The 23,608-nt window shown below is 53.2% G+C and overlaps 1 protein-coding gene across 2 annotated transcripts; it reads left to right on the top strand.

The window, feature by feature from the left end:
* Window positions 1-2,400: 2,400 nt before the first annotated feature.
* NCOA5 (nuclear receptor coactivator 5) lies at window positions 2,401-15,473 on the top strand. 2 transcript variants are annotated; one of them, XM_035123074.3, is made up of 8 exons: window positions 2,401-2,643; window positions 9,205-9,271; window positions 11,362-11,595; window positions 11,716-11,816; window positions 11,940-12,066; window positions 13,003-13,202; window positions 13,784-14,110; window positions 14,254-15,473. In XM_035123074.3, exons 2-8 carry the CDS (start codon window positions 9,234-9,236, stop codon window positions 14,853-14,855), a joined length of 1,629 nt encoding a protein of 542 aa, XP_034978965.3. In that variant the 5' UTR covers window positions 2,401-2,643; window positions 9,205-9,233; the 3' UTR covers window positions 14,856-15,473. The 2 variants fall into 2 exon arrangements, with proteins under 2 accessions (XP_034978965.3, XP_088530943.1); XM_088674817.1 differs by lacking the exon at window positions 2,401-2,643 and having other exon boundaries at window positions 9,095-9,271.
* Window positions 15,474-23,608: the final 8,135 nt, after the last annotated feature.

Raw genomic sequence — 23,608 nt, 5'->3', positions numbered from 1 at the left:
ACCAACTAAGTTTGTTCTGGGTACAAGCGTGCACACTTCTTCAGATACCCTCTGATACTTCCTCAGATACTTCTTCTTCTTCTTCTTCTTCTTACTATTATTATTGCTGCTTGACAGCTTCAAGAAAAATGCAGAGAGCAAAACCAACCCCTGTATATGGCATTTATTGACCTGACTAAGGCTTTCGACACTGTAAATCGTAATGCCCTGTGGACTGTCCTTCTGAAAATTGACTGCCCAGATAAATTTGTGAACATCATTTGGCTCCTCCATGATAATATAACAGCAACAATCGCAGATAACAATGGCTCTCAAAGTGAACCATTCACAGTGGGATCAGGTGTTAAACAGGGTTGTGTTATTGCCCCATCTCTTATTTTCATTGCCCTGATCCTACACTTTGTCGACAGGAAACTCCCCACCGGAGTAGAAATCATATATCGAACAGATGGAAAGCTCTTCGATCTGAGCAGGCTGAAAGCAAAGAGTAAGGTTACCATCATAGAGCTTCAGTAGTAAGGTTACTTCCGTCATAGAGCTTCAGTATGCTGATGACAACGTAGTGTGCGCACGCTCAGAGGATGACCTCCAAACCATCCTAAATATATTTGCAGAAGCTTACGAAAAGCTTGGCCTATCACTCAACATCCAAAAAACCAAAGTGCTGCACCAACAAGTACAAAATAACCCCTTTCTGCAGGGCCACAAATCCAACTCAATGGTGTAACATTGGAAAATGTTGAAAACTTCTCCTACTTAGGCAGTTACCTTACCTTGTTTACAAAGCTATTGTACTACCAACCTTGCTATATGCTTGTGAAACATGGACCACTTATAAATGCCATCTCCAACTCCTTGAAAGATTCCAACAACGGTGTCTCTGAAAAATTTGACACATCACTTGGGAAAACAGGTAAACTAATATCAGTGTACTGGAAGAAGCAAAGATCACCAATGTCGAAGCAATGATTCTTCAACATCAACTTCGTAGGACTGTTGCAGGTAGGTAGCCGAGTTGGTCTGATGTAGTCGAAACAAACAAACAAAAATCCTTCCAGTAGCACTTTAAAAGGTAAAGGGACCCTGACCATTAGGTCCAGTTGTGACTGACTCTGGGGTTGCGCGCTCATCTCTCATTATTGGCCGAGGGAGCTGGCGTATAGCTTCCAGGTCATGTGGCCAGCATGACAAAGCCGCTTCTGGCGAACCAGAGCAGCGCACGGAAACGCCGTTTACCTTCCCTCTGGAGCGGTACCTATTTATCTACTTGCATTTTGACGTGCTTTCGAACTGCTAGGTTGGCAGGAGCTGGGACCAAGCAACTGGAGCTCACCCTGTCACAGGGATTCGAACCGCTGACCTTCTGATCAGCAAGCCCTAGGCTCAGTGGTTTAACCACAGCACTACTGGGTCCCCTGAGACCTTAGAGACCAACTAAGTTTGTCATAGGTTTGAGCTTTTGTGTGCATGCACACTTCTTCAGATACACTGAAACAGAAGTCCCCAGACCCTTATGTATAGTCAGAGGGGGGGGGGTATTGATGGACTGGTCATGTTGTGCGGATGCCTAATTATCATCTTCCAAAGCAACTACTCTATTCCAAACTTAAAAATGGAAAGTGTAAAACAAAAGAGGTTTAAAGACTGTCTCAAGGCAAATCTTTAAAAATGTAGTATAAACACGAACAACTGGGAAACACTGGCCTGCAAGCGCTCCAACTAGAGAACAGCCTTTACCAAAGGTGTCATGGGCTTTGAAGACACTCGAACTCAGGACGCAAGGGAGAAACGTGCTAAGAGGAAGGCATGCTTGGCAAACCCTCACCAGGATCAACTCCCACCCGGAAAACAATGTCCCCACAAGCAATGTGTGGATCCAGAATTGGCCTCCACAGTCACTTACGGACTGGACTCACTGTTAAGACTCGGCTACAAGTGATCGCCAAAGAAAGAAGAAGACTTATCTGAAGAAGTGTGCAGGCACACAAAAGCTTATACCCAGAACAAACTTAGTTGGTCTCTAATATTTGATGAATTATTGTATTTTAATATTTTGCTGGAAGCCGCTCAGAGTGGCTGAGCTGATAGATAGATAAATATTATTATTATTATTATTACTACTACTACTACTAAATCTCTAGCCCTGGTATGGCCTGGAAACACACGCTGTGTCAAGAAACGAGCTCCCAGCCCTGGGGGAAAAAAGGACAGGCAGCATTTTTCAAAAGGAAAAATCAGATTAAATCAGGAAATTACACTACACCCCATAAAGAAATTGAAGGCAGCAGGAGGAGGGCGGCCCGCGAAGGGCTCCCATGCGGCCCCCGACCCTCGGACGGGCCGCGGAAGGGAGCAGCGCGGCTCGCGCGCCCCCTGCAGGACAAGCGAAGCCGCTGCGGCAGAGCCGGGACGGGGCAAGAGGCGGAGAACGCCACTGGCTGGAGGGCCGGGGGGAAAGGCGGGACCTGCGCTCCCATTGGGTCGCTCGCCGCGAGAGGCCCGCCCTTCCCGCCGTGCTCTGCGTGCTCGCGTCTGGCGTGGCCCCGCCCTGCTCCGCGCGTGCGCTGTGAGGAGAGTATCAGAGGCCGTGCGCCACGCTCGCTTCGCCCGCTCGCCATCGTCGCGGCCGCCGCGGAGAATCCGGTGAGTGGCGCAGGCGGCGACCCCGACCTCCTCCCCCCAATGTCCCGGCCCGGAGCCACCCGCCCTTTTCGCCTCGTCGTCCTGGGGGGGCCCCGTTGCCTCGGCAACCCCCGCAGGCCCGCCGCTTGTGCGCGTGCGCAATCCGTCGCGGGAAGGAAGCGGGGGGAGGGGGCCGAGGGGGCGCGCGCCTCTCTCCGTCTCTCTCTCTCTGTCTCTCTTTCTCTTGCACGCGCATCCCGTGGGCCCCGCCCTCTTCTCGCGACGGGGGAGGGGAAGGTGGGGTCGCTTCTGCGGCTGCGCGGTTTTGCGGAGCCGGACTTTTATTCTGGTGGGGGGGGGCGAGAGGAGGTGGGAGGCGCCAAGACGGTCACGTGGAAGTGGAGAGAGCGATTGCACCCCGAGGTCATCCAGCCTGGTCCCGTGCGATGCGGGAATCGGCAGCTCGAACTTTGCTGGCACGAGAACGGGAGAACAGGATGGGTGCCGACCCAGGAGGAATGGGTCTCTTCGGCGCTGGCACTATAAGGGAACAAGGCGATCAAAGACTGTGAAATGTTTTAAATATCCGTACAGTATAAACAAGCGAACTGATTAGCAGGACTTGAATAAATTCAGCAGCATAAGACGAAGTAGGAGATGGAGAGTAGAACTTGGAATATGCGGGAGAGAGGGAAAAGGAAAGATACCAGAGAAGGAGAGGAATGGAAGCCCTTAGGGCAGGGATCCCCAAACTTGGCCTTCCAGATGTTTTGGGACTACAACTCCCATCATCCCTAGCTAACAGGACCAGTGTTCAGAGATGATGGGAGTTGTAGTCCCAAAACATCTGGAGGGCCGAATTTGGGGGGTGCCTGCCTTAGGGTGTTCTGTGTTGAGCCCTTGGATTGTCGTGGTTTCATTTTCATTTTTCTCTTTTCCTTCTTTACTTTTTTTTTTTGAACTGTATGTAAAAATGCAAATGAAAAGGAATTGGGACTAAAGAATAATATAATTATTGAGTTGGGAGAGACCCCAAGGGTCCTCTAGTCCAACCCCCTGCAGTGCAAGAATCTCAGCTCAAGCATCCAGGACAGATGGCCATCCAGCTTCTGCTCAAAACCCTCCAAGGAAGGAGAGTCCACCACCTCCCCAGGGAGTCCATTCCACTGTACAGCAGCTCTTTCAGTCAGAATTTTCTCCCACATGCCTATAGTCGGAATGTCCTTTCCTGCAACTTGCCTAGTCCAGCATTGGGTTCTCCCAGTGGCCAGATCCCTGGCAGATGCAGACAGCCGTCCCACCTCTCTCCAGTGAAGGAGAGTCCACTGCCTTTCGAGGGAGCCCCTTCCACCATAGAAGGGCACTTATCCTCAGGAAGTTCTTCCTGGTGTTTAGTTGGAATCGCCTTCCTTGCAGTTGGAGTCTGTTGCTTCAGGTCCTCCCCTCTGGAGAAGCAGAAAGCAAGCTTGCTGCATCCTCCAGGAGACAACCCTTCAGAGATTTCTCCTCCAGGCTAAACTTACCCAATTCCCTCAACCATTCCTCACAAGGTTTGGTTGCAGACCCTTGAGCATCCCACCTTGTCCCTAGTCCTCTTAAACTGGGGTGCCCAGAACTGGACACAGGACTCCAGGTGTGACCAAGGCAAAATAGAATAGTGCTAGATTCAGGTAGGTAGCCGTGTTGATCTGACACAGTCGAAATAAAAACTATTGTTTTTTCTGCCATATGCAGAAATACAGGATCTCAAAGCAGCTGTCTTATTACACAAGAATATCAGAAATAGACTTGAAAGAGAAATTGCTGAATTATTACTAAACTGAAAAGTATGGAGAGACCTGGTCTGAATAGAGCGTCTCATTACACATGGGAAAGCTATTTTTTGTCATTGAGTCAATCCCCTCCCCACCCTCCCACTATATATAAGGTTCTGGTGACTTCCGTTTCAGTGTATCTGAAGAAGTGTGTATACACACGAAAGCTTATACCCAGAACAAACTTAGTCGGTCTCTAAGGTGCTACTGAACAATTTATTTATTTATTAGACTAGTGCCATTACTTCCTTTGATCGTGACGTGAGACCTCTGAGGTTGTTGTTCTTTAGCTGTGATTCCTGCATTGCAGTGGGTTTGACTAGATGACCCTTGAGGTCCCTCCTAACTCTACAGTGCTAGGATCCCCTTTTCTACCCTAGTGAAACACTTTCCATTATTTGTGATGGAAAGGTCTCTGGTCCCCTGACATGATGCTCCATGTAGCTCTGGAGAATCTTGAAGCCTTTTGAAATCCCCATCCATCAGGAAGTTTGGCCTGTGATTTTTTGTTAGCTGAGGAAGGTCCTCCCTTATGTCTGCTTCCTTTGCTGCTGAGGTAAAAAAGGCGCAAATTGCTTCAGGCCTAGCTTGCAAAGTTACGTGGTTTTACAGAAATGAAATATTAATCACACTTTCCAATTAGATGAACTGGTTGGATTTTTAAAAAACCAAAAAAAAACACCCTTCAATAACAAATTCATGCTGTAGCAATTTTGGAATTAAAAGTCCTAGAAAAAACTAGAGATGTTAGTGTTAGACTTTTTCAAAAGAGAAGGACCAGGATGCAAGGTTGACAAATAGTTCTGCTAATTTCTCAAGCTCTGTGTGCGTTTTGCTGGTTGCTGGGCTCCCCTGGCAAAGTTCTGCTTTGGATAAGGAATTCCCAAGTTGTGTTACTTTCTTCGTTCACAATTCTGGACCCAACTAAATGTGACAATGGGGAGGTTTGACTAAATCTTGTCTTTCAGCATATGCAAATAGCATCCCGTGAGCCAAGTCAGAACTGCTGGGAGCTGAGCATTCCTTGGCATTCCATTTTCCATATCTCTGTCATCATGCCTTGTTGCAGTCTCAGTTGTAGCCTGTATGCAGACATTTTGCAAACTCGATGAAGAGATTTGGCAAAAATGGGCGGCCCCGAGAATGCTTTGTCCCAGAGGATGCATAGTCCGTTATTACCTGTTGGCAGGAGGCGGCAGAGAAGGCAAGCCAAGAATCTGTGACTTGGCTAAACTGTTAAAAGTTGCAAGTGGAAATGCTGAGCTGCACTGTGGTGAACAGAAGGAAGGGTGTGTCAGTTCTTTGCACAAATCATATCTAGACCTCACTATTGTGCAGGGACACCAAATCACATTTCTGTAGGAAGAAGGTCAAGATGAACATCCCCGGAATGTAGGCAATAAGTTGTAAATATTAAGGGCCAGCAGAAAAATGGGATGTTGGGCTGCCCTCATGGGGCTTTATTAGGAATAGCATTGTATTTTGTCATAGTCCTCACTATACCCACTGAACTGGGAGCTGTAATTTGTTGTGGAAAACGTTGTGTCTACAGAATTCAGGAGCTGCTTTGGGCTAATACTGTTGAGTTTCTTGTTTGCTTACCTAAAGAACTACTCTATTGAAATGTGCATTTGGGTTTCATCATTTTCAACATTAACTAGGAACATAAACATTCTGAAAAAAGCCAACATTGCCAGCGTACCTACTCTTTCTCCCCCATGTCCAATTTTTCTGCACTGGGGGAGGGAAGCCCTTTGCCATCTCTTGGACCCCCACCTCTGGAAGGCTAGAGCCAGACTCGGATCCCCTCACAAGCTGAAATCACTGTAGACAAGTAAGTAGCACGGCTTTTGACACAGAACATTTTGATGCGTCTGCAGCCCTTCAGGAGCAGAAGAAACACTCTTCTCATAAGCTGCCTGCCTTTGATTTCAGATGGGAGGCAGCCTGTCATCTTGCGTGGGTACGAAAGAGGGCAGGCGGGGCGGGGCAGGGGGGCTTTGTCTCTCTGGCGTGCTACTCAATAAAAGATGCTGTGGACCTTGACCTCCAAGAGTGTTTTTGGCTCTGCCTTTGTCATCTTTTGGCTGTTCAGCTCTCTCTGGGTGTCTGTCTTCAGTCCCCCCCCCCAAATCCACCCCAGCAGTGTTTAAACTTTGTGCCAGTATATTACACCGAGCCCCCCCAGTGTTCAGCCTAAGCTGCTGCCCTATCGTGGACTTTGTTTTTCAAATCCTGCATGGATTCCCCATGGAAAAGGCAGTTTTCAGATCTTCAGTGCCAGTCCTCACAGGTAAGCTGAGGCATGTGAGGCATGTTGGGGGGGGGTCCTTTGAAGAGCCCTTGAAGAAGTCCCTGGACACCTTGTGCCACTCGAGTTGGGCGAGAGCCAGGCGAGAGTGTTGATGGAGCGGAAACGGCTGCCGTGTGATGACTGGCAAACATGCAGTTTGACCTGGAGGCTGGATTGCTGCCAGAATCCTCCCAACAGCTCCAGAGGTGGAAGGAAAGGAGGGGAGTAGCGAGCTCGGCCTGGCTGTGGAGCAAAGCAGGTTGCATGGAAGAACAAAACGTCCGCCAGCGGAAAGGCTGCAGCCCAGTGCATTGGATCCTATGTAGTTCCAGATTTGTACACGCTTCCCAGAAGGCAATAGGTTCTTCAGCCACTCAGTAAAAATGGAAGAGTGAAAGAGAAGATGCCAAGGAGGGTTTCAAAGAGTTTTTGCAAGCAAATTTCAGGGTTTCAATTTATGCCGTTCGACATAATGAGCAGGAAAGAGGTGAGAAGATACAGTTGATTGAGGGTCAGCGTACAAATGTGGATGCTTGAGATGTTTAAGAGAGATCTCATGATGGGACAGGAGGCAGCCTGGTGGTACGTTGAATGCGCAGTACACAGGGTTAGAGCGGTGTGTTAAAGGGCCCACTGAGGAGTAGCGCCTCCACAGGGGTGGTTCTTAATCGGATATTGCCATCGTCTTGCCTCGGGGCCCGATCCATCACTTTCTTTTCAGACCCGAGAGTGAACTGCGGCAGTAAACACATTAGGATGACATGGGACCCCAAAGCACAGGATCTCTTCCACCGATTATGTAAAGCAGAAAAGGCAAGTAGGCAAACTTGGAGGCACTCGCAGCCTGAGGGGCATGTAAGAAAAGGGGCAAAGGGACTCTTTCCAAAGCAAGGCTTTTGGTCTGACCGGCAAATGCACGGCACATTCAGACATTACTAAATTTAAGGGCTAGACTTGGCTGTGTGGAAATAGCACCAACCCTCTGCTATTACCATCTAATGCGAGGTTTAAAAAGGCCATTATTCTGAAGGGACAGCCATTTCCATAGGAAAATATCTACTTGTGAATGAGTGGGAGAAAGGGGTGACTGGATGCCTGGGCTTCCTTCCCCCACTCCCCACAAAAAGGAAAGTTGCCGTATCTTCAGGGTTACGTTTTCCTTTTGCTGCAGAAAAGCATTACAGGAGGGCTGGTTCTTCTTAGGCTTTGGGGAAATGGACATTTTACAGGGAGCTGGTAAGCTGTTGAAAGGGTTGCACCTCCAAATATTTTATTCTAAATATTTCCTATGTTTTCTTCGATGGTGCTATGCAAGTGATAGAAAAAATTGTAGGGATTGTTGGCTGTAATATGTATCTGATTTTCCCCCAGTTCTTTTTTAGAAGTTTTTTAGAGAATCTTGGCATGCAGGATTATAACACTGATATCTCACTCTAGCTAATCTAAATAAAACTATAAAACTATCAAGTTCGGATGTGTTTTTTAATTGTACCTTTCAGTGGTTAAAAATACAGAACGCGTTGATAGCCACACTTTTATACCCAACTCATCAAAGAAATGGGCTAAAGCATTTCCCCGTTTCCCAACGTGTGTGTGTGTGTTTTTTTTTGGGGGGGGGGGGTAAACAAACTGCACCTGCTCCAGGGCTGTTTTCTTTCTCCCACCCAACTTTTTTTTGGGGGGGGGAGGGAATGTGTGTTGGAAGAAGGTGGCTTTTGACCCTGTGGACCCGCAGCCTCTCCTGCCCATCTCCTTTTCCGCGCGCTCTGACTTCTGAGATGCTCCAGCCCCAGGTGAGAGGGAAGCCTGTACGGTCGGACCTCCCTCTCTCGGGTTGGGCCTCTCTTGGTTTCTCCTGAGATGGTGCTTGCTGTGACTTCTGGGTGCATTGTCTAAAAGAAAAAAGAATGAAAAGGTTTCCCTCTTTTCAGAACATTGCTTTATGCATGTGTAACTTGATTCAGGTCTGGTTGACAGCCCTGGGCATTATCATGTTGCAGCCCAGTAGTCTGGTCTGGAGATGTGTGTGTTCTCTGCCCCCCGCCTTCATTTCCAGCACCTGCATTGGCCTTGTGGCGTAGCTCCAGCACCCTCCCGTCCCTTCGGATCCCTTTCTTCCTGAGCAGTTGTGTGCTGAGTGATGATGGCTTTGGGAGCCCAGCTTGCTTCACAGCAACAGGGGGCGGGTGGTTTGCCTGGGCTTTGGCCTGTTTCCAACCTGTGGCTCTGGGGCAGTTGGAGCAAAAAGCTGGCTCCTTCCTTCCTGGAGCTTGCAATTGGAGGATGCCGTCAGTCGACAACTTCACTGTACTGTATTCCTGATGCAATAAAGGATGTTTCCGTGATAGCACCTCGTGGCGTGGTCTTCCTTGCACCTTCTGGCCGCCTTTGAACTTTGATGCTTTCTTTTCAATATGCTGACGATCTTTTCTTTGTTCCATAGCATTGAACAGACGGGTTGATTATTCTTTTCAGATATTAATAAAGCAGCGGGAAGAAGAAATATGAATAAGGCTCCTTCAAGGTCCAGCCCAGCACGAAGGTAAAGTACCGAGAAGCATCAAGTTCCCCTAGGATTTTGGGCTCAGGGCACAAATGCACCTTCCTCCGCGGACGGTGGAGCTTCTCCTCGGAAGGGAATCCCACAAGGATTCTGCGATTCTTCCTGGTTGCAGCCTTCCAGGCGGCAAGACCGTTTTGCCGCCAGGCTCCTCCCAAGCTCGGGGCAGGGTTGCGGGCAAGGAGTGCTGCAGCCTGTGTGACCCCAGGGCGTCCCTGGCGAGCGCCTCGGAGTCGAGAGCGTCCTTCGGGCTGTACCACGAAGGAGAGGGCAGCAAGATTCCTTGCGCCCAGGGGCAGAGGCTGCATGCCGGGGAGCGCTTCCTCCCCCCTCCCCATGCTGGCATGCTTTTCCGTTGCATCGGCATTGCCCCCGAAGAGAGGGGCACAGATAACATCATCTTGGCAAGAGGATTTTCCTGTCCTCTCTTGGCACTGCGTCACTGTGTGCCCATCATGCACGGGCACTTCTCTTGGCATCAGTACGGAGCTGTGCACAACCCCCAGACCTGGCGGGCGCTTCTGCTAGTTCAGGAGCCGGGACATCGCTGGGGTGCCAGTGGCCAAGGCGCAAGCAGAAGCCGGAGCATCACCCTTGATGCTAGCGCGCTGGCGTGCACCAGGGCACTGCTTTGCTCTGAGCGCTGTGGGCAGAGCGCACGCGAGGGGCAGGCATGGCATTGCTGTGGGTGGGAGGAAGGGATGAGTGGAGAAGGGGGCCCATGGCCACAACTTGCCTGAGCTCTGGCACTACCAGAGGTCTGCCTGTACCTCTGGAGCCTGGCGAGGGCGTTCGCAGACCTACGTGGGAGGAGGGTACTGGCTTTCTCCCCAGGGAGGTGCCCTTTCTGGCTCTGTGGCATTTCTTGGGCTCCCCTGTCAAGAGCGCAGTTCAGCTGAGCTTGCTGAAATCCATTTCAAATGCCACTCGTATGAAGCCTGAAGATAACACGAGAAGCGATGCTGCCGTCCCTCAGCCTGGGGAGAACGAAGCTTGGGAACTGAAATAAAGAACCGTTGCGCAGTGCTTGAGTTCTTGGTAACTTGGTTGGCCCTGAGTAAAGGCCCTGCGTCCAAAGGGTGCTGGTTTATTGCGTACACATCTTCAAGAGCTCCGCTTGGCTCCAGACGAGTCGTCCTCCCGACTGACTGTCCCACTTCCTTAACTTCTCCCAGGCATTCTGCCTGTGCTCCTACTTACCGTCCACAAGGTTTGTTCCGTAAGATGCGCTGCTCTGCTGTCCGGGACCCCCTTCTTTTCCGAAACCTGAGAGCTCCCCTCCTGCTGTACCTCCACCGGCCGTCACTCACTTCTTTTGTTTCCTGGTCTTGTTACACCTCTGTGGTTAGAAACAAATCCCAAGGGAGCTTTCTCCCCTGACAAGCGCCGAGCCCAGCCCAGCGGTGGATGTGGTGGTAGAGCCCATGGTCATTGCAGGCTCACTTCAGACCAACACAAAGATGTTGGGAGGGGGGGGGGAAAGCCCATCTAGAAGATTAAGCTGAGGGAGTGCTCGATGCTGATAGGCTTGTGCGGGAATTGACCAAGGCCCTGTTGTTCCTGGGGCGATAGAACGATCTGGGCTGCACCACTGCGAAGCCGCCTTCATAGGAATTCTTCCCTGCACACAGAAAGCTAGGTGTTGGAAAGGGGGGGGGTTGTATGTGAGGAGAGGATCTTCTTGTGGGAAGGAGTATTGGGTCATGCGTCCCCCGCCAGTCTTGGAAGCAGGAGGGCCCAGCTGCAAGTGGGGCGCTGGGGTGAGAACTGGGCCAGGATCCCTTTGCTTTGTGAAGCCAGGCTGCGGGCAGTAGTAGTAGTAGTAGTAGTAATAATAAATTTATTACATATACCCCACCCATCTGGCTGGGCCTCCCCAGCCACTCTGGGCGGCTTCCAACAGAGTATTAAAAACACAGTAAAGCATCAAACATTAAAAGCTTCCCTAGACAGGGCTGTCTGTGTGCTGTTCCTCTCCAGTGTTCCTAGACTCTTGTTCCAGGAGGGGCCTTGCCCTGGCAGTTGGGGACGACTCCCGCTGTCTAAAGAACTTTCCCCGGTGCTTCTTGCAGAGATGCCTTGCCCTACGGAGACAGAGATGGACGACGCGACCGCTCTCCGAACCGCCACAGCCTTCCGAGAGAAGCGGACGAGAGCCGGAACGGCAGAGATTCCCGGGATGCGCGGGCGAGAGATGTGCGCAACAGTGGCAGAGAGCCGAGAGACTTCCGGGACCCCAGAGACCTAAGGGACCCTCGGGACACCCGAGAGCCGCTCTACGACCAGTACAGGGAGCCTCCCTACAGGTAGGCATGACCTGGGAGCCCCCTGGAGTGGCACAAGGGGGTGCAAGGGTTGGGGGGTGCTGTTGGGAGTGGCGTTTGGCTGCTGCAGTCGGAACATGTCTCCCCATGTCTGCTCTGCAGGAGAGAGGAGGGCTATGACGGCTATTCGCGCCCGGACGACTATTACCGGAGGAGGGATGACCAGTTCTACGACCGCTACCGAGACCAGTTGAGCACCGAAGGTGGGTATTGGATCCGTCCTGTCCTGTGGTGCAGGCTGGGGGGAAGCGGGGTGGGCGGTCCTGCCAGGAAGGGGAGGGGGCGGACGAGACCCTCTGCCTTGATCCTGGTGTCTCTTCCTTCAGAGCGCAGGAAGCGGGAGGAGCGGCGCCGGGAAGAGCTGTATCGCCAGTTCTTTGAGGACATCAAGCGGCGCATTGATTCGGAGCGGCCTGTGGACTGCTCAGTGATTGTGGTCAACAAGCAGACCAAGTAAGAGCTTGTCAGGGGGGGGGGAGGCACGGCCCTCGTGGCCCTCCCAGTTGCTGCTCCTGCATGTTGTGTGGCTGTTTCTAGGCACGTGGCATGACGCCCTCAAAGCAGGCACACACCATAAAAGCAGAACGAAACGCCCAAAGTGCAGGCTCTACAAGTAGTAAACGAACCCAGCAGATTCTGACAGAATCAAACCGCCTCTACAAATGCCGAACGCAAGGGAGCCATTTCATCAGATATGAAGTAGATCTTCCCTACAGTGGATGCGGACACAGGAGGGGGCATGGAGTGACCCTGGGGGGCTGGGAACACTTTTGGCTTTGCTGGCCAGATCCTTGTCAGATTCTAACCTTGTGGGCCCCATGTGACGGGTGGACGGAGCCACCCAACTGTCAATCACCTGACATCACAATGACATTGGGTGATGGAGTGCTGGGACTTCAAAGCACCACTCTGTGCTTGCAAAGAGCACTTGAGGTTTCTGCTTTCCTGCGCATGGGCTGATGGGCAGTTGAGCCAAAAGCTGCTTCTCCAGTTGTTGGCTGTGTGAGTGAGCAAATTCCTCCCCCCCCCCCCGGCCAAGCACTCACTTGCCCAGCTGATCCATCTGATGGGTAGCAGAGCCAAAGCCTGCTTTCCCTTGCTAGTGCAGAACACGTCAACGCTCCCAGTGGCCCCTTGGCAGCCATGTGCCTACCTGCCAGCACACCTGACGCCACACGGGATGTCAAGTGTGGGGTAGGCAGGTGTGGTTTGGGGGAAAGGACCTTGCGGTCCAAATTTGAACCCCTGGCCGGCCATGTTTGCTCTACAATTGGAAGATTCCTTACTCCTCCAGCGCCTGTGCTCCACCTGGCATATGATAAGGAAGCAGAGAGGGGCACTGGCAGTTCAAGGCTCAGGCTCAGGTGCAGCGACTTCTGTTTTGCGCAGGGAGTATGCAGAGTCCGTGGGGCGCAAGGTGCGCGACCTGGGCTTGATGGTGGACCTGATTTTCCTCAACTCGGAGATGTCTTTGCAGCAAGCCCTGGACGACGTCAGCAGAGGGGGCTCTGCCTTTGCCATTGTCATCACCCAGCAGCACCAGATTCACCACTCCTGCACTGTCAACATCATGTTTGGCACCCCGCAAGGTAGGGGGGCCAGGGAGTGGCTGCAGCTGCAGGCAGGGCTTTTCCAGGAGACACTTGGGCAGGTGGCTGAGAGCACAAGGGTGGCAAGCGAGGGGCCGCTTCTTCCCACAAAGGGGGCTTACGAAGGTGTCTACTTTGGGTCTCCTGGCTTGTGAGAGCTGGAACCTGTGTGTGTTTTCAGAAGAATCCTAGAACCGTAGAGTTGGAAGGGACCCCAAGAGGCATCTAGTCCAACCCTGCCATGTAGGAATCTTAGCTAAAGTATCCTGGATAGATGGTGTTCCAACCTCTGCTTTAAAACCTCCCCAGGAAGGAGAGCCTATTATTAAAAGGAAAGCCCCCCCCCTCAAAGCAGGGTCTCTTTTCAATGTCTCTTGCACAAATGTGTTTCAAACTGAATTGAAACTTTGGAATTTCCTTTGCAAGAGGCAGGCAGACGGCAGAGTTCTCTCGAGTGGCAGGGGAGGCTTCCGACTGCAGGGAGAGCAGCTCTCGGGAGACCCGGCCGGGAGGAGGGCTTCTCCTGCCGCTGTTTCTCTGGCGCCACGGGCGTTGCTCACGCATGACCTTCCCCACCTCAGAGCACAGGAACATGCCACAGGCGGACGCCATGGTGCTGGTGGCAAGGAACTACGAGCGCTACAAGACGGAGATCCGGGAGAAGGAGCGTGAGGAGATCGCCAGGCAGGCCGCCAAGATGGCCGACGAAACCATTCTGCAGGAGCGGGAGCGCCCCCAGCAGGGGGAGGAGGGGTCCCGCGGGAGCCACCCCCCGGGCATCCAGACGCTCCTGAACTTGCTGTGCGACAACCGCTACCTGACCTCCGAGGAGACGGACAAGATCATCAACTACCTGAGGGAGCGCAAGGAGCGGCAGCTGAGAGCCACCACAGACTCCCCCCATCTGGGTAAGTTCTTTGCCAGGGAGATGAGAGGGATGCCTGCCCCCCCCACCTGCTTGAACCAGGCCTACTGTGTTTGAGCCCCCCAGAAGCACCGGGGGGGGCAGTTGGGGCTCCAGAGACTTAACCCGGCCTTTCCTTCCCCACAGCTTCGCACGCCCGGCAACCCCTCGGAGCCTCTTCCGGGTCCTCTCTGGGCACCTCGGCCGGCCTGAGCAGCACCCAGAGCTCACAGGCCCTCTCTTCGGCCCCCGTGGTCTCTACCCCACAGCAGGAGCTGCAGGCCAAGATCCTTAGCCTTTTCAACAGTGGGGCAGCCACGGCTGTGGCCAACAGCAGCTCGGCCCTGGGAGCCTCCCCAAACACCGGCTTCTCCGCAGGGCCCAGCACGCAGAACCGGCCCAGCGCCACCGGCAGCGGATTGGGCCAGCCTCAGCAGCGGGCCCCGGCCCAGGTCCCTCAGTTTTCCAGCCACGGGGGTCCCGTCAGGGGGGCAGGCCCTCGGGCCGCAGCTCCTCCGGCCTCGCAGCCGCTCTACCAGAACCGCCCGCCCGCCCCCAGCAACGCTTCCGCCTCCAGGCCGGCGCCGTCTTCCGGGATCAACTTTGACAACCCCAGTGTGCAGAAGGCCCTGGACACGCTGATCCAGAGCGGGCCGGCCCTCACGCACCTGGTGAACCAGACTGTGGGGCAGGCGCGGGCCGCCCCTTCCTCCCAGCAGCCGCTGGGCTCCTACCACCGGCACTACTGAGGCCAAGGGCAGCTCTCTCTCGCTCTCCCACCTCCTCTCCCCAAGGCTCCCCTTTGTGCATGCCCCTTCCCATGCCCACCCTCCAGGAGGCCCCCCCCCTCCCTGGAGCTCTGCCACCCCCTCTCCTCCTTGGGCCGGAGGGGGCTGATGCAGGCGGAGAGCCAGAAGGGCTAAGGCGAGTGGAGTCCAAGGGAGACGAGAGATCTCTTCCTTCTTTGCTCTGGAGCCCCCTCCGTTGAGGGAAGCTGCCTGTGGACTTCATGAGCCAGCCCCCCCCCCGAATTGCTTCTTTTCAGCAACAGCCATAAAAATGCAGCCCCAGGCTCTGCTGTGCAGCCCCAGGCCTCCCCTGGAAGAAAAGGGCAAAGGGATGTTTTCTCTATTGGGTGTTCCTGTTGCCCCCTTGATTTCATGTTGTACAAACTTGAATTTCCGTTGGAAGCGGGGTGTCTGTTCCTTTGCAGCCGGAGAGGCCTACTTGCGGGGATTATTCCTACCCCCCCCCCATTTCTGAAGCTGTAGATGTTCTGTTCTTGAATGGTTTTGTCATGTAGATTCCTCTGTATTGTTAACTGGAGGATGCCACTTTTTAATTAAAAAAAGGTATATATACACACATATCTGCATTAAAAGAAAATGCTTGTGGGTCTTTGCAGGCTGTTCCTGATGCCTCAGGGGGCCCTGAATGTGCCATGCCTGCGTTGGGCACCCATCCTCATGCCCCCGATGTCTTGGAGCACCTGGGCTTATTGCGAGAAGCGCACTTCTTTTCCCAAAGCGCCGCAGAGGAGGGTGTGCAGCTCAGGGGGTGTTTGCTCGTAGGTCAGGGCTCCCTCCCCCCAACCCCCTCTGGGGAAGAATGACAAAAGAGCCAGAGCTCAGGCTCCAAGACTGAACTCTGCATGAAGGGCCAGCGTCGCTCTGGGGCGAGACACCTGCCTTGAAGGCAAAAGGCCCTGGATTCGGTCCTTGCCAGCAGCATCTCCCCAGGGAGATCTGTGTAGAACCAAGAGCACCCTCACGGGGCTAAAGGCCAGATCCCGTGTCAAGCGCTTCCTAGGTTCCTAATGTATTTCCACCAAAACATTTAACGAGTGTGACTAAAGTAAATGCCCTTGGGCGTATTAACCTTCCTCAAGCTTTCTGCCTTTCTTCCAGCGCATGCAAGCCAGATCAGGGGCTCCCAGTTAATTAGTTAGTTAATTACTGAGAAGCCCCTGTTTTTCAAAAGCCAAGCCACGGACCCTCGGCTTTTGAAAATGCCAATGACTATGGTAGAGTTACCTGTGCAAAGCAATTTTTTTGACGAAAATGTGGGGTGGCCCCTAATAAGCAAAGGATTGGGGGTATACTTAAAAACAGACCATACAATTTGTGATATTACCACAAATTGCCTATCCCCAAGCAGTAGGAAAAACTTCTCCATTGCTCCGCTACAACTGAATAATAATTTAAAAAAGCAATTGTGTCCCTGACTTGCCAAGTGGCTAGTTGTATATGAGAATATTCAAACATGCTATTCCTTACTTGCAATCCGTGATGCTTAGCAGCGTATGGTTCTGCTAACTGAGGGATCTTGCACCTTTAAGACATAGGTCAGGGCTTGATAAATTATTGGGGAAGACTGAGTAGAAAGCAGCTGGAATTTAGTGGCGTTGATAGTTGTGTAACGTTGGCCGTGTCGCCAGCCAGGTACCCACACGGGAAACCAGCAAGCAGGATTCCAGCGCCAGGGTGCCCTCTGCTTCTGTGGCTTCTGATCATAGGCAGAGCGTGGCCATGATGGCTAGAAGTCCCCACCCCGCCCCAACCCTCTCCATGGACCGTCTAGGGCAGGGGTCCCCAAACTTACCCGGCTTCGGGCCGGTTCCTCCGGCGCCGATTGCGTGGTGGGCCGGAGGGCGGAGGAACACGCTCCCATACACACACACACACACTTTTTCTGGTGCGGCGCCGGAAATGGCTTCTGCGCATGCGTATGGGAGCATGTTCCCCCGTCCTCTGGCTCACACATGTGCACAAGCTATTTCTGGCGCCGTGCAGACCCAGAGATGGACAACCGCACCGCAGTGCGCCAGTAAGAGCGGTCGGCGGGGGCCACACAATTGGCTCGCGCGGGCCGCATCCAGCCCCCAGGCTGTAGTTTGGGGACCCCTGGTCTAGGGACACAAGCTGGTCCCCTGCCTTGTTGCTACAGGGGCAGCTTCCTATATGTGGGCAGGTGGTTCTGTGTTGGGAGGCTGCCCCATTGCTTAGAAATCTCTTTCATAGTGTCTCTCCCCACCCCCTGCCCGAAACGGGCTCTTCCCCAAAGGAGGCTTGTCTTGCGGGGAGAAAGGCGCCCCTTCAGGTTAGCTCTGCCGTCTTGAGATCAAGTCCTTTGGGAAGAACGTGCACCGAGAGCCCCCAGCCCGGGATTTTCATTCTGCTTTTTTATTTATACGGCTCGCTAAAACGGTTTTCTAAACATTGGGCAATAATCGCCCAAGCTCCTTGTGTTTGTTGTTACCCCTGGCATGCCTGGCTGTTGGTCTTTCAGTGCTGGGGCGTGTGAGTCCTCCCCCCCCCCTGGCAGCAGCAGAGTCTGGGCCGCTCCTGCTGCTCCAGAGAAGTGGACACGGAGCAATGGATTCAAACTACAAGAAAAAGATTCCACCTGAACATTAGGAAGAACTTCCTGACAGTAAGAGCTGTTCGGCAGTGGAATTTGCTGCCAAGGAGTGTGGTGGAGTCTCCTTCTTTGGAGGTCTTTAAGCAGAGGCTTGACAGGCATATGTCAAGAATGCTTTGATGGTGTTTCCTGCTTGGCAGGGGGTTGGACTGGATGGCCCTTGTGGTCTCTTCCAACTCTATGCTCTCTAGGCTTGTTGCAGTGCCTGAACCCCACTCAAGAGCAGCTCCGCGCAGGAGAAACGGACGCATTCCCTGTGGCACTGTGACATTCCCCGTGTGGAACGGTAGCCCATTTCCCCTCCAGTGGAAGGGGACTGCAGCATTTGCCCCAGCCAGGAGAGCCAGTCCCTCCCTGTGGATGCCAATGCAGAACGGCAAAGGCCTCTTCCGCCCCATCCTGCCCCCAGGCTGGAATGCCAGGTCTTCAGCAGCTGTATGTCAGTCCCTGCCTTGTCTCCCCTCCCTGGGCCTTGTGAGCTGGGCCAGCGCAAGCTGTCGGGAAGGCAAGTCCAGTTTCCTCCCAGGCCTGCTCAGCACCAGTTGACTACTTATAAAAATGTAAGAAACTAAGGTGAGCCTGGCTCTTGGATCAGGCCAGTTGCCTACCTAGAACAGCGTCCCCTTCTCTCTGTGGCCTGTGGGAAACCCCCAAGCAGCACTCCAGCACAAAAGCCTCCCTTTCTGCATCTGCATAGCTCTTATGACTGGAAGCCCCAGGGGCCCCCCTCCTCCAAGACCTCACACTTCCAAAGGCATCTACAGTGAGGGGGGGGGGAGTATTTGATCCCCTGCTAAATTTGCTCACTTGCCCTCTGACGAAGAAATGGTGTTTCCTGCTTGGCAGGGGGTTGGACTGCATGGCCCTTGTGGTCTCTTCCAACTCTATGATTCTATGACCAGTCCATAATGTTAATGGTAGGTTTATTATAGCTGTGAGAGACAGAATAACAACAGGAAAAACCCCAGAGACCCAGAAGACAAAAGTCAGAGATTGATGTGCGTTATAATGAGTGAAATAAGTACAGTATTTGATCCCCTTTCAACCAGCCAGATGTCAGGCTACCTGGTATCTTCAGATTAGAAGCACCTGCTGTAAGGGAGAGGTCTTACCTGTAATCCCAGCTCGTTACAGTACCTGTACAGCAGATTCCAAAGTAGCCCCCATGACCAAGACCAAAGAGCGGTCCAAGGATGTCAGGGACAAGATTGTAGACCTGCACAAGGCTGGACTGGGCTACAAGACTATTATTGCCAAGCAGCTTGGTGAGAAGGTGACAACAGTTGGTGCAATAATTCGCAAATGGAAGAAACACAAAATAACTGTCAACCTCCCTCCCTCTGGGGCTCCATGCAAGATCTCATCTCGTGGAGTTGCAATGATCAGGAGAACGGTGATGAAGGAGCCCAGAACTACACGGGGGAACTTGTCAATGATCTCAGGGCAGCTGGGACCATAGTCACCGTGAAAACAGTTGGTAACACACTATGCCGTGAAGGACTGAGATCTTGCAGAGCCCGCAAGGTCCCCTTGCTCAAGACAGCACATGTACAGGCCCATCTGCAGTTTGCCAATGCACATCTGAATGACCCAGAGGAGAACTAAAAAAGCCAATGCAATTCTGGGCTGCATCAATAGGAGTATAGCATCTAGATCAAGGGAAGTAATAGTACCACTGTATTCTGCTCTGGTCAGACCTCACCTGGAGTATTGTGTCCAGTTCTGGGCACCACAGTTCAAGAAGGATACTGATAAGCTGGAACGTGTCCAGAAGAGGGCAACCAAAATGGTCAAAGGCCTGGAAACGATGCCTTATGAGGAACGGCTTAGGGAGCTGGGTATGTTTAGCCTGGAGAAGAGAAGGTTAAGGGGTGATATGATAACCATGTTCAAATATATAAAAGGATGTCATATAGAGGAGGGAGAAAGGTTGTTTTCTGCTGCTCCAGAGAAGCGGACACGGAGCAACGGATTCAAACTACAAGAAAGAAAATTCCACCTAAACATTAGGAAGAACTTCCTGACAGTAAGAGCTGTTCGGCAGTGGAATTTGCTGCCAAGGAGTGTGGTGGAGTCTCCTTCTTTGGAGGTCTTTAAGCAGAGGCTTGACAGCCATCTGTCAGGAATGCTTTGATGGTGTTTCCTGCTTGGCAGGGGGTTGGACTGGATGGCCCTTGTGGTCTCTTCCAACTCTATGATTCTATGATTCTATGATTCTATGAGAACTGGGTGAAAGTGTTGTGGTCAGATGAGACCAAAATCAAGCTTTTTGGCATCAGCTCAACTCGCTGTGTTTGGAGGAGGAGGAGGAATGCTGCCTACGACCCCAAGAACACCACCCCCACCGTCAAACATGGAGGGGGACATATTATGCTTTGGGGGTGTTTTTCTGCTAAGGGGACAGGACACCTTCACCGCATCGAAGGGATAATGGACGGGACCATGTACCGGTATCGTCAAATCTTGGGTAAGGACCTCCTTCCCTCAGCCAGGGGTCGAGGATGGGTATTCCAGCATGACACTGACCCAAAACACACGGCCAAGGCAACAAAGGAGTGGCTCATGAAGAAGCACATTAAGGCCCTGGAGTGGCCTAGCCAGTCTCCAGACCTTAATCCCATCGGAAATCTGTGGAGGGAGATGAAGGTTCGAGTAGCTGCACATCAGCCTCGAAATCTTACTGACTTGGAGAGGATCTGCAAAGAGGACAAAATGCCTCCTGAGATGTGTGCAAACCTGGTGGCCGTCTGACACCTGTAATTGCCAACAAGGGTTTTGCCACCAAGTACTAAGTCAGGGGACAGCAAACTTTTTCAGCAGGGGGCCGGTCCACTGTCCCTCAGACTTTGTGGGGGGCCGGACTATATTTTGGGGGAAAATATGAAGAAATTCCTAAGCCCCACAAATAACCCAGAGATGCATTTTAAATAAAGGCACACATTGTACTCATGTAAAAACATGCTGATTCCCGGACTGTCTGCGGGCCGGATTCAGAAGGCGATTCGGCCGCATCCAGCCCCCGGGCCTTAGTTTGGGGACCCCTGTACTAAGTCATCTTTTGCAAAGGGATCAAAGACTTATTTCATTATAATGCACATTCATCTCTGACTTTTGTCTTCTGGGTTTCTGGGGTTTTTCCTGTTGTTATTCTGTCTCTCACAGCTACAATAAACCTACCATTTAAATTATGGGCTGGTCATTTCTTTGTCAGAGGGCAGGCGGGCAAATATAGCAGGAGATCAAATACTTTCCCCCCCTCCCTGTAGGTGGGTGACCATTGGTGCCTCCTGCAGCAGGGAGTTCCACAGGTTAACTATGTGCCGCTTGAAGGAGAACTGCGCACATGCAACATTATCCTCCAGGACATAAGCAGGCCGCCCGCAGCCAAGGAAGGGTGTAATAAAATCCTTTTTATTGCATTTTGTGCAGACAGGAATCTAAAAAATAAAATACAGTAGAAGCGTCAACACAAGCAGTCAACAGAGGTGGAGCCACGACCCCATGGATATCTATCGGCATAGAGAACAGCGCGGGGTGGGTGGGGGTGGGGCGGTAGCCAGGCAGCCCACGGAAACACTCGCACAAAAGTAGAGGCAAGCCTAAAACGCGTTCCTTTGGATCGGCAACCTGGTTTATTTACAAGGAGGAAACTGATCGGCGTTGCTTTGCACACACAAATCCCTAGAACACAAAAGCCTACGATGGAGGAGCTCACGAAAGCTATCGAAATATTGCACTCGAATCAAGAGTCACTTGGATGGACGTAAAACAGGTTAGCTACGGTGATCGGATTATAAAGGTTACTGGATAAGCCGACTGGTGGGAACATTCATTAACAAAGATATTGCACATGGAGCATTGGGGGGGGGGGAGTGTGTTTTAACCAACACAAATAGGGCCTCTGGGTCCTTCTCAGAAGCAGCATCTCCGAAGGACTGGGACTCCCCAAGGAGCGAGCCTTGGGCTGGAGAGCCCTTCTCAGTGCGCACATTGGGGATTGTTGAAAATTACTTCTTTCTCCTTTTTTGCTGTTTCTGAAGCTGGTCCCGTTTCCGCTGCAACCCTCCCCTCCAGCAGCGACACATGTCCTGTCCCCCCCCCCAATCACAAGAGGACCCTGCATTCTCCCCGGGCGGACGGGGCTGAAGGAGGCTCCAGGGGAGAGCAGCACACGGGGACACACACACACACACACACACACACACGGGGGCCAAACGTGCGGGGTCAGAATGGGGGGTGTAAACTCGCATGCAGTGCCGTCTGCTAACCGTGGCCCTCTCCTGAGGGACTGGGATATATTGGGGGGGGGAGTGGGGCTGCTGGGAGGGGAAGGAGTTAGCCATGCGGCGGCAGCAGCTAGGAGGCAGCCGTGCTCAGGGGAGAAGAAGATACCTCCCCCAGGCTCTCTCGAGGTGGAGGGGGGTCAGTCACACCCTCTGAACACCCCGCATGGAAAGTGCACCAGGAGGTGCAGGCGGGGGGGGGGGCAGATGGAACCCCACCAGGTGGGTGGCGAAGGGGCAGCTGCTAGGGATGCAGGCGATGGGAAGCGGTGAGCCCTGCCTTGCAGGGGTGTGGACTGGAGGACCTACTGGATCTTTTCCAACGTGGGGGTGGGGTGGGGGTGGACCCTCCTTCCTTGGAGGTTTCCCAGCAGTGGCCAGGGGATCGTCCGACAGTGATTCTCGACCTCTGTTTCCCGCACGCCGGGGGGTTGCCCTAGATGACCTTGGGGGATCCCTCCCAGCTCCTCGATTCTATGCTTCTCCAGCTACAGGCTGGCCCTAGGAGAGGAGGTGGGGAGGCGCATGGGGCCAAGCTGCCTGGTGGGGCGCAGGGCGAGGGGGACGTGGAGAGTTGGAAGCTTAGCAGGCTGCACTCGGAAGTGGAAGCTCAGATCGGCTGTGAAATAGGTTCAGGTGGTTCTGGCCCTTTTCCCTGATAAGAACCCGAAGAAGCTAAGAAGAGACAAGTGCACAAAGGAGGAAACAGCCGCCGGCGCCGCCCGGTCTCAGCGGAACTCCCTGCCACTGCACGGCACAGCGCTCGTGGAGAAGTGCGCAGCGCCCGCTCGCAAAGCCGGTCCAGGCCTGGCTCCTGGCCCCGCCTGGGGGAGGGGGTGCCTTAGCCCCCCAGCCCCCCACCCCACCCGCTGGATCTCTCTCTCTCTCTCTCTGTCTCTTTATGTATAGACTTTCATCTCGTTTCTGTTCCCCCCCCCACATAAATATGACCCCTTTAAAAATACATGTCCTGTGCTATTTACAATATATACAGCCCCACATCAGGCAGAGCGACGTCCCTCTGGCTTCGGAGGACTATTCACATTGGTTAAAAGCCCCACAGCAGACACTGGGGGAGGGAGAGGGAGAGGCTGCGTTTCGGGGGGGGGGAGGTGAGGCAAGGGAGGGAGGCTTTGTTGCGATTCCTGCATTGCAGGGGGTTGGACTAGATGACCCGAGGGATCCCATTTCAAACTCTACGATTCTAGGATTGGGGGGGACAGAATCCCCCCAAAAGCATCTTAGCCCTTTGTTGAGCCAGATGAGAACTGGGGGGGGGGGGTCATGCAGGCAGGTGGGGGGGCATTAAGTGCATCCGGCTGAGGGAACCTGCCTCCCCCAAGGGAGAGACTGCAGTCCCAGAGGGGGCATCTGGGGAATGTCAGTGGGGGGAAGGGGCCACAGAAGCAGGAGGGTGGCAAGAGGGGCCCCCACCACCACTGTGGCCCTTGGGGGGGGGTGCCACCTGGCAGCCCAGCCCCGTGGGCCGGGAGAGCCAGTCCTAAAGTGCAAAGGGGCTGTGGACTTGCAGAGGCCCCCGTGGGGGTCTGTCCTGTCTCCTCTCCCATCCTTTGGGCAGGAAGGAGGAAACGCAGACCCCAGAAGGTGTCGCTTCTGCACCCAGACGGGACAGACAGACCCACCTCTGCAGCCTGGGGCCCCTCTGGGCGCGACGAGAAGAGCAAAGTGCAAAATGGCTGGCGGGTTTAGAGGGGCTTGGCGGTGGGGGCGGGGTACAAGATAACCCTCTCCCCACTCTACAACTCTGCCATTCTAAGCCTCCTGGGTAAAAGTTGCCA

The sequence above is a fragment of the Zootoca vivipara genome, chromosome 7 (assembly GCF_965207765.1).
Source record: "Zootoca vivipara chromosome 7, rZooViv2.hap1.1, whole genome shotgun sequence".
NCBI classification, from domain to species: Eukaryota; Metazoa; Chordata; class Lepidosauria; order Squamata; family Lacertidae; genus Zootoca; species Zootoca vivipara.
Note: the sequence above shows the minus strand (reverse complement) of the source record. Positions and strands in the feature narration are given on the sequence as shown.

What these genes read in the sequence shown, in the direction of transcription:
- NCOA5 (XM_035123074.3), top strand. Translation starts at nt 9,234, where the DNA reads ATGAATAAGGCTCCTTCAAGGTCCAGCCCAGCACGAAG. An exon ending in AGGTCCAGCCCAGCACGAAG is followed by an intron (nt 9,272 to 11,361) that starts GTAAAGTACCGA and finishes TGCTTCTTGCAG; the next exon opens with AGATGCCTTGCCCTACGGAG. An exon ending in TACAGGGAGCCTCCCTACAG is followed by an intron (nt 11,596 to 11,715) that starts GTAGGCATGACC and finishes TCTGCTCTGCAG; the next exon opens with GAGAGAGGAGGGCTATGACG.